At 42.6% G+C, this 12,172-nt stretch overlaps 1 protein-coding gene across 1 annotated transcript in view; it reads right to left on the reverse strand.

Moving 5' to 3' along the window:
• Positions 1-3,443: 3,443 nt before the first annotated feature.
• The window catches only part of LOC134530703 (IQ and AAA domain-containing protein 1-like), a 29,460-nt gene continuing 20,731 nt past the window's right edge, over positions 3,444-12,172 (reverse strand). Inside the window, exons 4-8 of the mRNA XM_063365795.1 lie at positions 11,373-11,561; positions 10,202-10,929; positions 8,754-8,903; positions 6,440-7,874; positions 3,444-3,789 (exon numbers count right to left, since the gene is read on the reverse strand). Coding sequence (XP_063221865.1) covers positions 3,494-3,789; positions 6,440-7,874; positions 8,754-8,903; positions 10,202-10,929; positions 11,373-11,561 — 2,798 coding nt within the window. The 3' untranslated portion in view covers positions 3,444-3,493. The remainder of the gene's footprint in view (positions 3,790-6,439; positions 7,875-8,753; positions 8,904-10,201; positions 10,930-11,372; positions 11,562-12,172) is intronic.

Genomic DNA, 12,172 nt, shown 5'->3' on the forward strand with positions numbered 1-12,172 from the left:
AATAAATCATGAAATCATTCAACGATAAAAGCTGTTTATTTAATGAAGCGGACGGGTTCGCCCCAAGGAGAAAATTGACGTGGCGAGACCTCGTGGACATAGAGAAATGACACACACTCACTATTTATGTGTCTATGAAACATGATTTTTTTCTGCAATTTAAAAAACGGTATTGAAAATTGAAACAAATATGGCGACAATACAAACTGTCAAGATCTTTATTTTTTTCTTACTCTCTACTTAGTTCCTTACAATAGCAAAACGTAACGTAATGGCTTGAAAGCTATTGCTCGGCAGACATAGAGGAATGACACTAACAGTTTGTATATCTATTACACACATTACATAAAATTAAGATATATTTTTTTACACGTTTAAAATTTATTTTTTTAGACAAATTATAGCCTATGTCCATCCCCAGGATATAATCTATCTCCTTGCCAAATTTCATTACGATCCGTTCAGCCGTTCAGCCGGGAAAAGGTAACAGACAAACAGACAGACAGACAGAGTTACTTTCGCATTTATAATATTAGTAAGGATTTTATTTTTTAAAAAGGTAATTAGGTTTCTATAACGTTTAAAAAATCACAGATGATTTATTTTTATAATTTAACAAATATTACAGTTAGAAAAATTTATACACGTTACAAAATGATAATAAATGTACAATTTTGATAACTGTGATGCGATATTTATTTTAAATATGATATTAAAATAGGAAAATTTGGAGATAGTTCAAATAAAAAAAATTATAACAAGTATGAGGTTATCTAAAGTAGCTTCGGTTCTGGGTTGTTGCCGTGTCCTTTGCAAATAATTCACCTTACGTTTCGGTCGACATTGCAGTCGCCATCATCAGGGAGCAGTTACCTACTCCCTGATGATGGCGACTGCAATGTCGACCGAAACGTAAGGTGAATTATTAGCCTAGAACGCGGCTACAACAACCCAGAAGCCAAGCTACTTCAGACAATGGCCGTGAAAGCCTGCGGACATTATTATTAGGTTATCTGTCGAAATTTATTTACTGTAGAAAATTGGAAGTCAGTTTCCGTTCAACTCTACTTCGAAGTAGAGACCGGAAAAATTCGCGGTTTCAATGGCCTTCAGGATAGACTGCAGGTTCCCCTGTAAAATCGGGAAAATAACGCCTGTTCATTGGCTGCTGACTTGTAAGTCGTCTCAGCTGGTTTAGTCTGCGATTCGATCCTTCTTTGGTTGAGGGTTTATGATTGGTTGAGATTCGTCCAGATGAACAGTAAGTCAATAGCAAAATATTCTAAAATATATATGTATTTGACTTCTAGCATATCGCCGAATGAATCCGCGAATTTTTCCGGTCTCTACTTCTGTGTACAGTTGGCGGTGTGAAAAGGGCCCTTAGCGCTGTCTTGCTCTCGGCGGGTCCCGGCCTGGCGCAGGAATGTACGCGTCCGGTCCCAATGGTAGCGGCGGCGGCCATTTGCATATCGCGTGCCAGCGCCGCGGCCGCACGTCGGGGAAACAAAACAACAACCACCACAATATCAACCTCATTACAGGAGGCTCGTGTCTTGGTACGCCCTACGCCGGCCACCCTTCTGTCCCCCCCTCTTCACCCACCATCCTTCATCCTTCATCCTTCACCTCTCGTGGCGTCGGAATGTTACTGCCCCGCTTTTACAACCCCGCGTCTCAAGGGCTTTCATTTTTTTTCACGTGAAAACGTCTTATAAATCGTGAACGCCGGCTGCACGCACGAAAAAGTGTCCCGTTACGCACATTGTCCCGTTACGCTGTGTACCGTTACGCTCATTGTACGCCTGCGCCGCATCCATCTGTCTTACACTTGATTGGAACACTAGTTTTGACTTTTTCGAGGCACATTAAACTTGAAACACTCCCATTCGTTTCCTACTTTTCCTATCATCGTCCTATCCTCAACAGAATAACACAGATTGGAAGAAGTTAAATAGCAAACATGTACAAAAGTTATAGTTAAAATAATCTGTTCGTTAAATTAATAAACATATTTGAATTAATGAGTGCAAATAAAAGTAAATTCGTCAATTAAATTGTAGATTTCATTTCACTCCTTCTTTGTAACCATACAAAATAGCGATAATTTAATAAAAATGATTCAATTTTATTCATAAAATTATGCAATCATTTCAACAATGTTTTGTTATGACGTTGTCACGTTAAACTATCGTCCGTAAACCGACTTTACAGACAACCAATTTTTTTTTACTAAGTTTCTGGACGCGAATCATAAGTAGTTTCGCACCCGCCGCTAGAGTTCACTGCCGGAGCAGCTTCGGCGTCTACCGAATCATTCGATTGGCAGAGCGCAAAGTTAAACTATAGCTGTATCCGAATACATAGGGATGCGGCCACAGCACACACATACCGACGTAACTTAGCAATTGCAGCCACAATGTACTGGAAGGACGCATTTCTAATGGATGGATAGTATCTATATACTTATACTGCTAACATCACCTGTTGATAGTTGGTCGTACTAATTGTGCATGTAGGCATTCAAACTGAAATAAAACTGCAATTATTTTTAGTGAGATTTTGTTTGCAACTTAGGTTAATATTACCAGAGAAGAGGTATAAGATATTAAGTGAATTCGTCAGCCCAATATCACAACAAGTGTCCATAAAATGCACACAATACTCATCTGATTGTATCTCTGTTTATTCCTGTATCACCCGAAAACTACAGGATGTATTTAAAGGAACAATTTTGACAGTCACCTTTTCGAAAATTTACAAAATTCCACCCTTACAGCAGTGAGAAGGGAGTGTATATGTTTTGATAATAAACAAAACATATCTCCTAAGTGAAAAAAGCGGAAGGTACGATACTGAATGTGAATAGTAAAAAAAAAAAAATCATCCAAATATTTTTTTTTACTAATTTTCTTGATTTCAGTGCTATTTTTGATTTTTATTTTCGAATATAACATGGCACAGAATAAAAAATGGAGCAATAATAACATACCTGAAGACTTATGTAATGTCATTATTCATTTTTTTTAGAAATTTGACCACTATGATGAAAAAAAAATGATTAGTGTTTGCTCTATATTAAATATTATGTATTTGAAAACAAATACGGAAAGAGGTTATCAACTCAGCCAAAAAAAAAAAGTTCTCAAAATTGATTATCTGGCTGTGAATACGTTAATAATATTCGCAAGCTTTCACGGCCATTGTTCCGAAGTAGCTTGGCTTCTGGGTTGTAGCCGTGTCGTTCGGGCAAATGATTCACCGACGTTTCGGTCGACATTGCAGGAGCCATCGTCAGGGAGCAGTTTACCTACTCCCTGATGACGGCGACTGCAATGTCGACCGAAAAGTTGGGTGAATCAATCATTCGCCCAAGGACGCGGGGCTACAACCCAGAAGCCGAGTTACTTGTGATATAGGTTATACTTAAATGAAACAAGGAGTGCGAGGAGAAGGATTGTTTATTGTCTTTCCTGTCAGGTTGTTCCAGTTGTCACTTGCCTCGCCCGGGGGCCCCTCTGGCCCCTCTGCCCCCTCTGGCCCCGCGCCCTCTCTTGGGCTGGTTCATCTCCTCCTGCAGGCGCGCGTACTCCTGCAAGGCCTTCACCGTCTTCTTGCCCAGCGGCGCGCTCTTGTGGTACCAGGCCAGGGTCTTCCTGGTCTCCTCGGCGGAGGTCCTGGGCAGTCCCTGCAGGGCCTCCAGCAGCTCGCACTCCTCCAAGGGCCTCGACGGGAGTCCCACCAGGCGCTCCGGGGTCAGCACCGCCTCCACGGCAAGCCGGATGACCCCTGCCCCCGGACACGCGGTGCTGATGAGTAGGGACACCTGCATTTCGCGAGTACATTTCGTGTCAAGGTATTTCACAAAATACTGCAGCTTTTCTCCCGTGGTTATTGGCTGAGGTCGGGGAGAGGTGTCGTCCCGCTCTTGACGGGGCCAATGAGAATGTGGTCACCGTACTGCTGCACCCTCACAATTTGCCACGACTCTTAGAAAAAGCTACAGTGTTTTGTGAAATACCTTGACATGAATTTGAAATCGCGAAATACAGGTGTCCCTACTGATGAGGTCTCAGGGCTCAGGACGCAGCCAGCTGAGTGTGGTAGAGGGGCTGAGGCGGCGACTATGCTGGGTTGGTGGCCCCAGCCGCTGGTTCATTGCCGAAGCCCCAACACCCTCCCGATCAAACAACAGGGAGCGATCCCTTGAAGTTCTGTTTTTCTTAAAAGCTCTGGAATTCATCTAAAACGAACTGGAACGCTACTACCATCCTACCCTGATAGGGCGCATTATGTGGGAGGGGAACTTGAGAATGCCGGCCGTAAGGTCGGAACAATCTGACCGTGTGGATCTGCCCTGTGGAAACCCACTCATCCGGGTCCGACCACTCGACCAACACTTCCATACAGCTTAAAACACTCTTGGAGAGCAGCGTGTCTTGGTGTAAATTGTAGTGAACACCATCTTTCTATGGCCATGCTATCAAATGTTGTCATTAAGATATTATTAGATTACATATTAAGGGGATTAGACCTATGATCTTGGATTTTTAAATCTTTTAGAACTATTTATCCCAATTTTTCGGCACAAAAATTACATCTCCCAGACCTTCTATACCTTGTTGCAAACGCATATTTACTAACAGGCTCTACGTAGTCTGTAAGCACCGAGGAGATATAACATACTATTTCACACGGGCGAATAAAGCTGTTATGATAACCACACCAGTTCACAAGTGTTGATTTCAAAAGGTAGTCAAAGCTAAGTCCAATGCCAGGGTGACCCAAATATTTGAAATCGCAAGATGGCGAGGTCTAAACCCCCCATTAATGCCACATCTATATGCAGTTGCTTTCCAAAGTTTCGGCGGACTCTTCTGCAGTGATTTTAAAATTAAATATACTCGTCATTAAGTTCGACTTGGACAGGGCCTAACCTTTGCTTGGGCCACCTTCCATGGCAGGTAATGTTTAGTTTTGTAATAATTATAGTTCGGACAAGTGCTATGCATATTGATTCGCTATAAACTGCAACTATTTTACATTCATAATGCTTGGTATTTGTGCTTTTTGGACACGAATATCATAGTTCTATCACCGCTTACACCAGTAAGAATCATAACCAATACAACACAAAATTGATGAATTTGAAAATGTATAAAGTGAAACAAATGTATCTATAGTAAATACGCAGTAATTTTCTACTCTAACATTCTTAATAACATGCACATGCACTAAATATAATTTTTAAAAGTTCTTATTTTCTAATTTGTTAAAGAGATGAAAGATCTGTGAATATTTTGACTTTCATATCTTATCTCGTCTACATGCCGGAGTCATTTGACAGATCAACAGACAGGGAACAATATGGTCCATTGTGAACATATCGAGGAATCCTAAACATTTATTGCTACAAAATATGTTGGACATATGCTACTGATGAAATCAAACAGACAATTTTGATGCCACAACGACGACAGCACAGAAGATGTAGTAAGCTTTGTATGACGAAGAGTTCGGATGTTTTGGGAACTAGCATCTTCTTCCATCATCAGTCACAAACCAAATGAGCATACGCTAGTTCTCCAAGAAATAAATTTTTTGTCTTTTCTTCCGTGCTGTCGTCATTGTGTCGTTAAAATTATCTCGATAGTTTCATCACTGGGTTCTTCTGTGGCTGTGTTTTCCAGAGTTGCATTCCTGGAATTAATGTTCTGGTTGCAAATGTATAGTTTTTGTCAGTCTATATGTACTGTGTTTGTGCTGTCATTTTTTCTGACTGAATCTCATTCTCTTCTTTCACTGTGTTGTCTCAGCATGTGACATTTGATAGACTTTAGCTATTATTGTTCTATTTTTCTGTTTAGTTTAAAATTCATATTTATCGTCTGTGAGGTTATTGTATGACATGCAACATAAACCAGTAATGGTGTATGTCCAAATGTATTATAGTAAATCGGATTTCCCCAAGGCAACATTAATTTAAAAACCCTTTACAATTAAGGTTTCATTTAATGTTTTCAGATAATGCCATGACATTAAAAAAGCTTCTAAATAGATGAACGCCGGCTGCACGCACAAAAAAGCATGACTCATTGTCACATTCCGCCTGAGGCGAGCATGCAAGCGAGAGCGCGCAACAAACGATAGAGAGGCACGATCGGCCTTAGCATTCGGCTTGTGACGCATCTATCTCTCTTCCACTCCATCGGCCGATGCGTCCGAGTAGAAGAAAGACAGCGGCAGCACACAAAAATGTTTTCTTATGATGTTATCACGTAAAATTATCGCCCGTACACCGACTTTACAGACAAACCCCCTTTTATTTAAGTGTTGATAATGATGTTTAGGTATGATTAATTGTGGGTTTCGTACAAAGAAAACCAAGATTCAGTCAACATTAATGCTTTTATCGTATAAATAGTGTTAAGTATCTCACCAATGGAATAGCCCTTGGCCACTCTCGCAAGTGCTGAGACGTCCAGATCCCTCGACACGCGGGCATAGCGCATGAGGATCTTCTGCCAGAACATGAAGGCCGTGGCGTAGTCCAGCGGAGGGATCATGATGAACCTCTGGTACAGCTTCACCAGCGGGCGAGCCTTGGCCGCCCAAGGCTGCCTGGTGGTGCCGATCAGCACCACACGGTCATCGCCGGTGATGGCCTTGACGAGTTTGGGCAGTACAGCCTTCAGCCTCCTGGGGTTCAAGGCCTTCTCGGCCGGCGGGACCTTCTTGTAGAACAGCCTCTCCGTGTTGTCGACGAGTATGATGGAAGGCTGCAGGAGGCGCGACATCTTCTGCACGAGGTGCATGAGCATGGTCAGAGCTGCCTTGCCCTCCTCGATCAGGTCCAGGTTCTCCGCGGTGAGGTCGAACAGGGTGGCGCCGACCTCGCTGCAGACTGCGTGCACCAGGAGGGTCTTGCCGCTGCCTTGGGGTCCCACGAGGCAGACGGACCTCGTCAGCGGCGCCAACTTGCGCGCCTTCTCCGAGCTCAAGGGCAGCACCGCGGCGTCCACGACCGCCTGCACGACGTCTCCCGGGGCATGCAGCGGGTTCTTCATCTGCTGCCGGAGGTCGAAAGCGGTGTAGGACACCTCGCCGAAGAACGCGGACAGGTCGGTGCTGGGGTAGTCTTTGATCACGCCCATCATCACCAGCCTCGTGTAGAGCTCCTCGGTGGGGACTCCTTCTGTGAGGTCTTTTCCCCCCTTCCGTTTCTTTCCCTTCTTCCCCTTCTTGCCCTTTCCCTTTTTCCCACCTTTCTTGCCCTTTCCCTTTTTCTTGCCCTTCTTTCCTTTCTTTCCCTTCTTTCCTTTCTTTCCCTTCTTGCCTTTCGCCCTGGCGATGTCCATCTGCAGCGCATCCTTCAGGACCACCAGCTCGAGCTTCATGAGCCGGTCCACCTCCGGGCGCAGGTGGAGGCTCTCCACTTCTCGGCGCTCGGCCTCCCTCAGCAGGTCCCACTGCAGCTCGGGGGACGCCTCGTCCCTGTCTGCCCACACGCCGTCGTACTCGTCGAGCGTAGCGTGCATGTCCCCCAGGAAGTTGGAGGGCTTCATCGTGGGCACCTCGGGAGCGGCGGCGGCTGTCTTCCCGGCACCTCCTGGCTTCTTGGCCGGTGGCGGTGGACCCCGGCCGCGACCCCGCTTCGGCTTGGCCGCCATCTTGGCCGCCTCTGCGGCCAGGAACTGCTCGGGGCTCTCGGCCTTCCCGCTGGCCACCGCGAGGGACCCGTCCGGCGGGTACTTGGGGAAGGTGCTGGCCGTGCGGTACCAGTGGACGAACCACGCACGCACCTCGTCCACCATGTCCTCCATAGCGCTGGAGCACTGGGCTTCGGCGTCCAAGAGCCGCTCTCTCTCTCTGCGCTGCAAGGTTGACAACAATGCATCTCATCCCATTCCCACAATTCTGAGTTTTCTTTACAGTTTTTTTGACGTGATAACGTCTTAGAAATCGCCAGCTGCACACACGAAAAAATCATGACTCATTGGCATGTTCCGCCTGAGCCGAGCATCCAAGAACCGGCCAACCACCGTGCGAGAAAATCTTCTATAATATCAAACTGGTCAAGGCGGGCTTGTTAACTAATTGTTTGTGACTATATTTAAACAAATAATTTAAATTAAATTTGCAAAATCTATAAATAATATTTGAAAATTAAAAAGTATGCAATTTTTTATCAATGTTTTCATATGATGTTATCACGTAAAATTATCGTTCGTAAACCGATTTTACAGACAACTCCTTTTTTACAAATAAATTACACCCACATTTCGACGGAAATAAGTAAGCACTATAAGGGCTAAACCAGCCCATACCGTTAAAGAAATTACATCATTCAATGGCCCAATTATGTGCAATCCAGATAAAGAGTGATAATGGGCAGCATCCAATTAACTAATTTACTTATTTCACGGCGTACAGTTATGTTGAGATTTTGCCAGTTTCAACTTAGGTTGTGATTAAAAAATACTGCAGCTTAGTTAAATACCAGTTAGACGAGCGAGCATCTCATTATTGCTATTAAAAGAATGGTCCTCTGTAGCCATTATCGCTAACAGATTATACTCATGAAGTTCGTGGGTGCTATTAATGAGCAATGAGTTGTTACCCAAGTAGTTCTGAGTTCATTATATCCTTAGAGGCATCGTAGCCTTAAGAATTTGTGCATGATGATATGTCGAGAAGTCCAACCTTTAAGTACCTTTACAAAAACCATCATAAGTTACTTGTACAGCAGGTACCTTAGCCTCCTCGTACTGCAGCTGAAGTAATTCTTGAAGGTCTCCTCGGTGACTATGAAGCTCTTTCTCTTTTTTCTGTGTCTGCTGCAATGCCAGCTGTGGCGGGTAAAATCCGACTGACAAACACAAATTCGTCTGTCGTGTTCCCAACTGTGTGAGGGAAGAAAGATATTTTTAGGGTTGCTGTCACACACTGGCGAAAATATTCATTGTCACTAATATTTCTTATGAGAGAACTAACGAAAAAAAAACACACATTTTACCTGTGCTACCTTTAATTTAAATTGTCCTAATGGTACACATCTTATACTGACTAGGTATTAAGTACTGGCTGGCTGAAGCTATTTAGCCTCTTGAAGGTCAAGAAATGTAAGAGTGCCACTCCACAAAAATACGATATGCAGTCAACCTGCAAGAGAATCACTAACTTTACGACATTAATAATTCGTTGAATGCCATTCGAAATCAGATATTACCCAGAAATGTTGGAACTTATCAGTTATTTCTCTCTACAGCTTAAATATTTTTATTGGTCTTAGTTATCATAGAGTTATATAAGGTTATTTATGAGTTACTTAGAGAAAACTAAACTCAACAACATTGTTCAAGGAAACTGGGCAAGGAATAGGCTATGGTCTATAGTAAGGAATAACACCAGTATTTTCCTGGAGTGATTTCAGGAAATCGTGGAAAACTGAAATCAGTCCAGTGCCTTACAACAGTGCCCATGGGCGTAGATCCAGGGGAGGGGGGCAGGGGGTGCCCGGGCCCCCCTTGAATTAAGAAGCCCCTCACTGAGGGTCTCGCTTACACTTGCAAAATCGTGACTGTGAAACAGGTTCGGTGCCGAAACTATGTTTTAAGGAAAAATTTATTTTATTTTAAAGTTTTCTGCATATTGCATGCATATAGGCCAATGTATGGGCAGTATACAACATACAAGCTCACGTCGGTTAAACCCCATACGCAAAACTCTTGACCCGCGTGTGAATCCTACAGATTTGCGCCCCTAACAGTGCCACTCGATCTTTAACGATATAGCAACTGTTTGCATTAAAAACTAAATTTGAAAGCATCATCTGCGTAGTCATTTTTAATTGTCTGAAGCTGATTGTTGAATGAAAATGGGTGCCTAACAAATACTGAAATAACCTGTTACATTATCAAAACTTCTGCTTAACAAAATTTTTAATACAATGAATCTAACAATAAAAACTGTACGTACCTACACATGCTTACCAGTCCCGATATTCTAGTTATTTTTAAAACTAGTGCAGGATAAATGCTCGAACTTTAAATTATACAATGAAGACTGAAACATACTGACGCATTCGGTCGAGGGAATGGAACAATATTGTGTGTGTATTGATTAATAAATGGATTATTGGCTTCAAAATCTAACTATGATGATCAAAGTGGAGTAAAATATTAACTAGGAAACAACTTACCTTCCTTCTGAAGACGAATCTCCTCCAGGCGGCCTGAATGTTGACTGCTGAATCGTGAGCGATCTTCGGATATTCGAGCTTGAACTTTTCTAGTTCTCTCAAAACGCCCTTCTTCATCTCGCCCAGGAAGGCACGACGTCCTTGCCGCGCTCTCTCGTGGGCCTGTATCAAGATTATCGCCTCTTGCACTGTCATCTCCGAGTCAAGAGGGAATGCAAAAGTTTGATCCACTGCCTCAGCATCCCGTCGTTCCAACATCACCAACTCTTCGACTGGTAACTTTGGTTCCTGCATTAACTCGTCCTCAGTTTCTTCTGATACAATTGTCTGCGGTTCCCCAGAAATTTCACTCTCTTCTGGAACAGCAGCCTCTGTCTCCTCAGATATCATTGAAACTTTCTCCTGATCTCCCTCTTCCTTCTTAGAGGTGTCCTTTTCGATATCAGTCAACCCATCCTCTTCAGCCCCTTCATCTCCTTTCTGCTCCGATGCTGAAATTTCCTCAGCAGTTTCTTTTTTCTCTTCTGGAGCTGAGTCCAATGGTTGTTCTGATGCCCTCGGGCCCTCTTCCAGTTGTGAGCCTTCAGCTGAGACTTCAGTTGCTACTTCTGTGAGCGTGGTTAGTTGAGAGTCCATGGTGGTGTCACCAGCCTCATCTTCAAAACCATCAGCATTCTCCATCTCATCCAATGAACTTTCTTCATTTGCGATATTTAACAGCTGTTCTCCTGAAATTTTACATTGGAATTGAAATAAAATCCCTTTTAATTTAGAAATTATGACTTTAATTAGTAGTGAGCGAAGCATGACTGTTGGCATAAACTTCCCAGTTATGTTTACCTTAGAATCTGAAAGTTTCTAGGTGTAAAATGTCGATTCCAAGATACAGGACTGGGTGTTATGTGTTCTTTTCCACACACATAATGGAATGCAATAGGAAAAACCATACAACATCTCCCAGTTTTGACAACCATTGCATTGTCTGGAGACTTGTCACTAACCTTGGCATTTAGTACGATGATATTATAAAATAGAGAAGTATGTCAAGGTATAACTTTCTGTAAAAATGTACAACCACTGTGAACATGGTTCTAGAATAATTCCGATGATTATTACTATATAAATGCGACATTTAATACTACTAAACATTCATATGGACATCTCGATCTACCTTTTGTATAAGCTTCGACCGATTCCAAGAACTTCTGCCTTTTTCCTTCATGGGTCTTTCGTAGAATTCTGGCAACTTTTATCTGGAGATCTAAGGGAGTCAACATCATTCTTTTCAGAAAATTATCGTCGTAGACAAACTCTGATGATTCCATATTTACCAACTCCTCCTTGAGCTCGAGTATCCTTCCTGAAAAAAAGTAGAATAACTAAGTTTGAACTAAGCCCTTATTAACACTTCACTTAAATGTGATAGTGACGAAGAACCTAAATGTCTTAGTAAAAAAACACATGCATTGTCTTAAACACCTATTTTTTTCAATGTGCCATAACTACAAACCATGGTGGTCTTGCTCTTGTCTTAGACCTTCCTCTCAATGAGATTGAAATGTATTCTGACCTGAAAAATCCTGTTGTTTGAAAGCATATCTCAGTCACAACAGGTAACTGGACATGTTCATTCCAGATACTCACGTGCTCACTTCTGAACCACTACTTTATAAAATGTGGCCACATTACATGCTAGTGAAATTTTTCTTAACCAATGACTATTCTCTCATGATTAAAAGTCTTTCCCAGGACCATCTGCAAACATGTACATGGGCTCCCGAAGTACTAATGACATAAACCACTAAAATTGGCATTTAGTTTGCTGTGAGTTCATTCCTGAATTTTCACCAAGTGGGAAACATTACAGTTGTTGTCAATGGCTTGTTGAATTTTTCTTAAAATACTTATTTCACTTTACACAGCACAACAGTATTATCAGCAGTGGTAACCCTCACCTATTAGGTAGTACGA

Source organism: Bacillus rossius, chromosome 1 (genome assembly GCF_032445375.1).
Source record: "Bacillus rossius redtenbacheri isolate Brsri chromosome 1, Brsri_v3, whole genome shotgun sequence".
Taxonomy (NCBI): Eukaryota; Metazoa; Arthropoda; class Insecta; order Phasmatodea; family Bacillidae; genus Bacillus; species Bacillus rossius.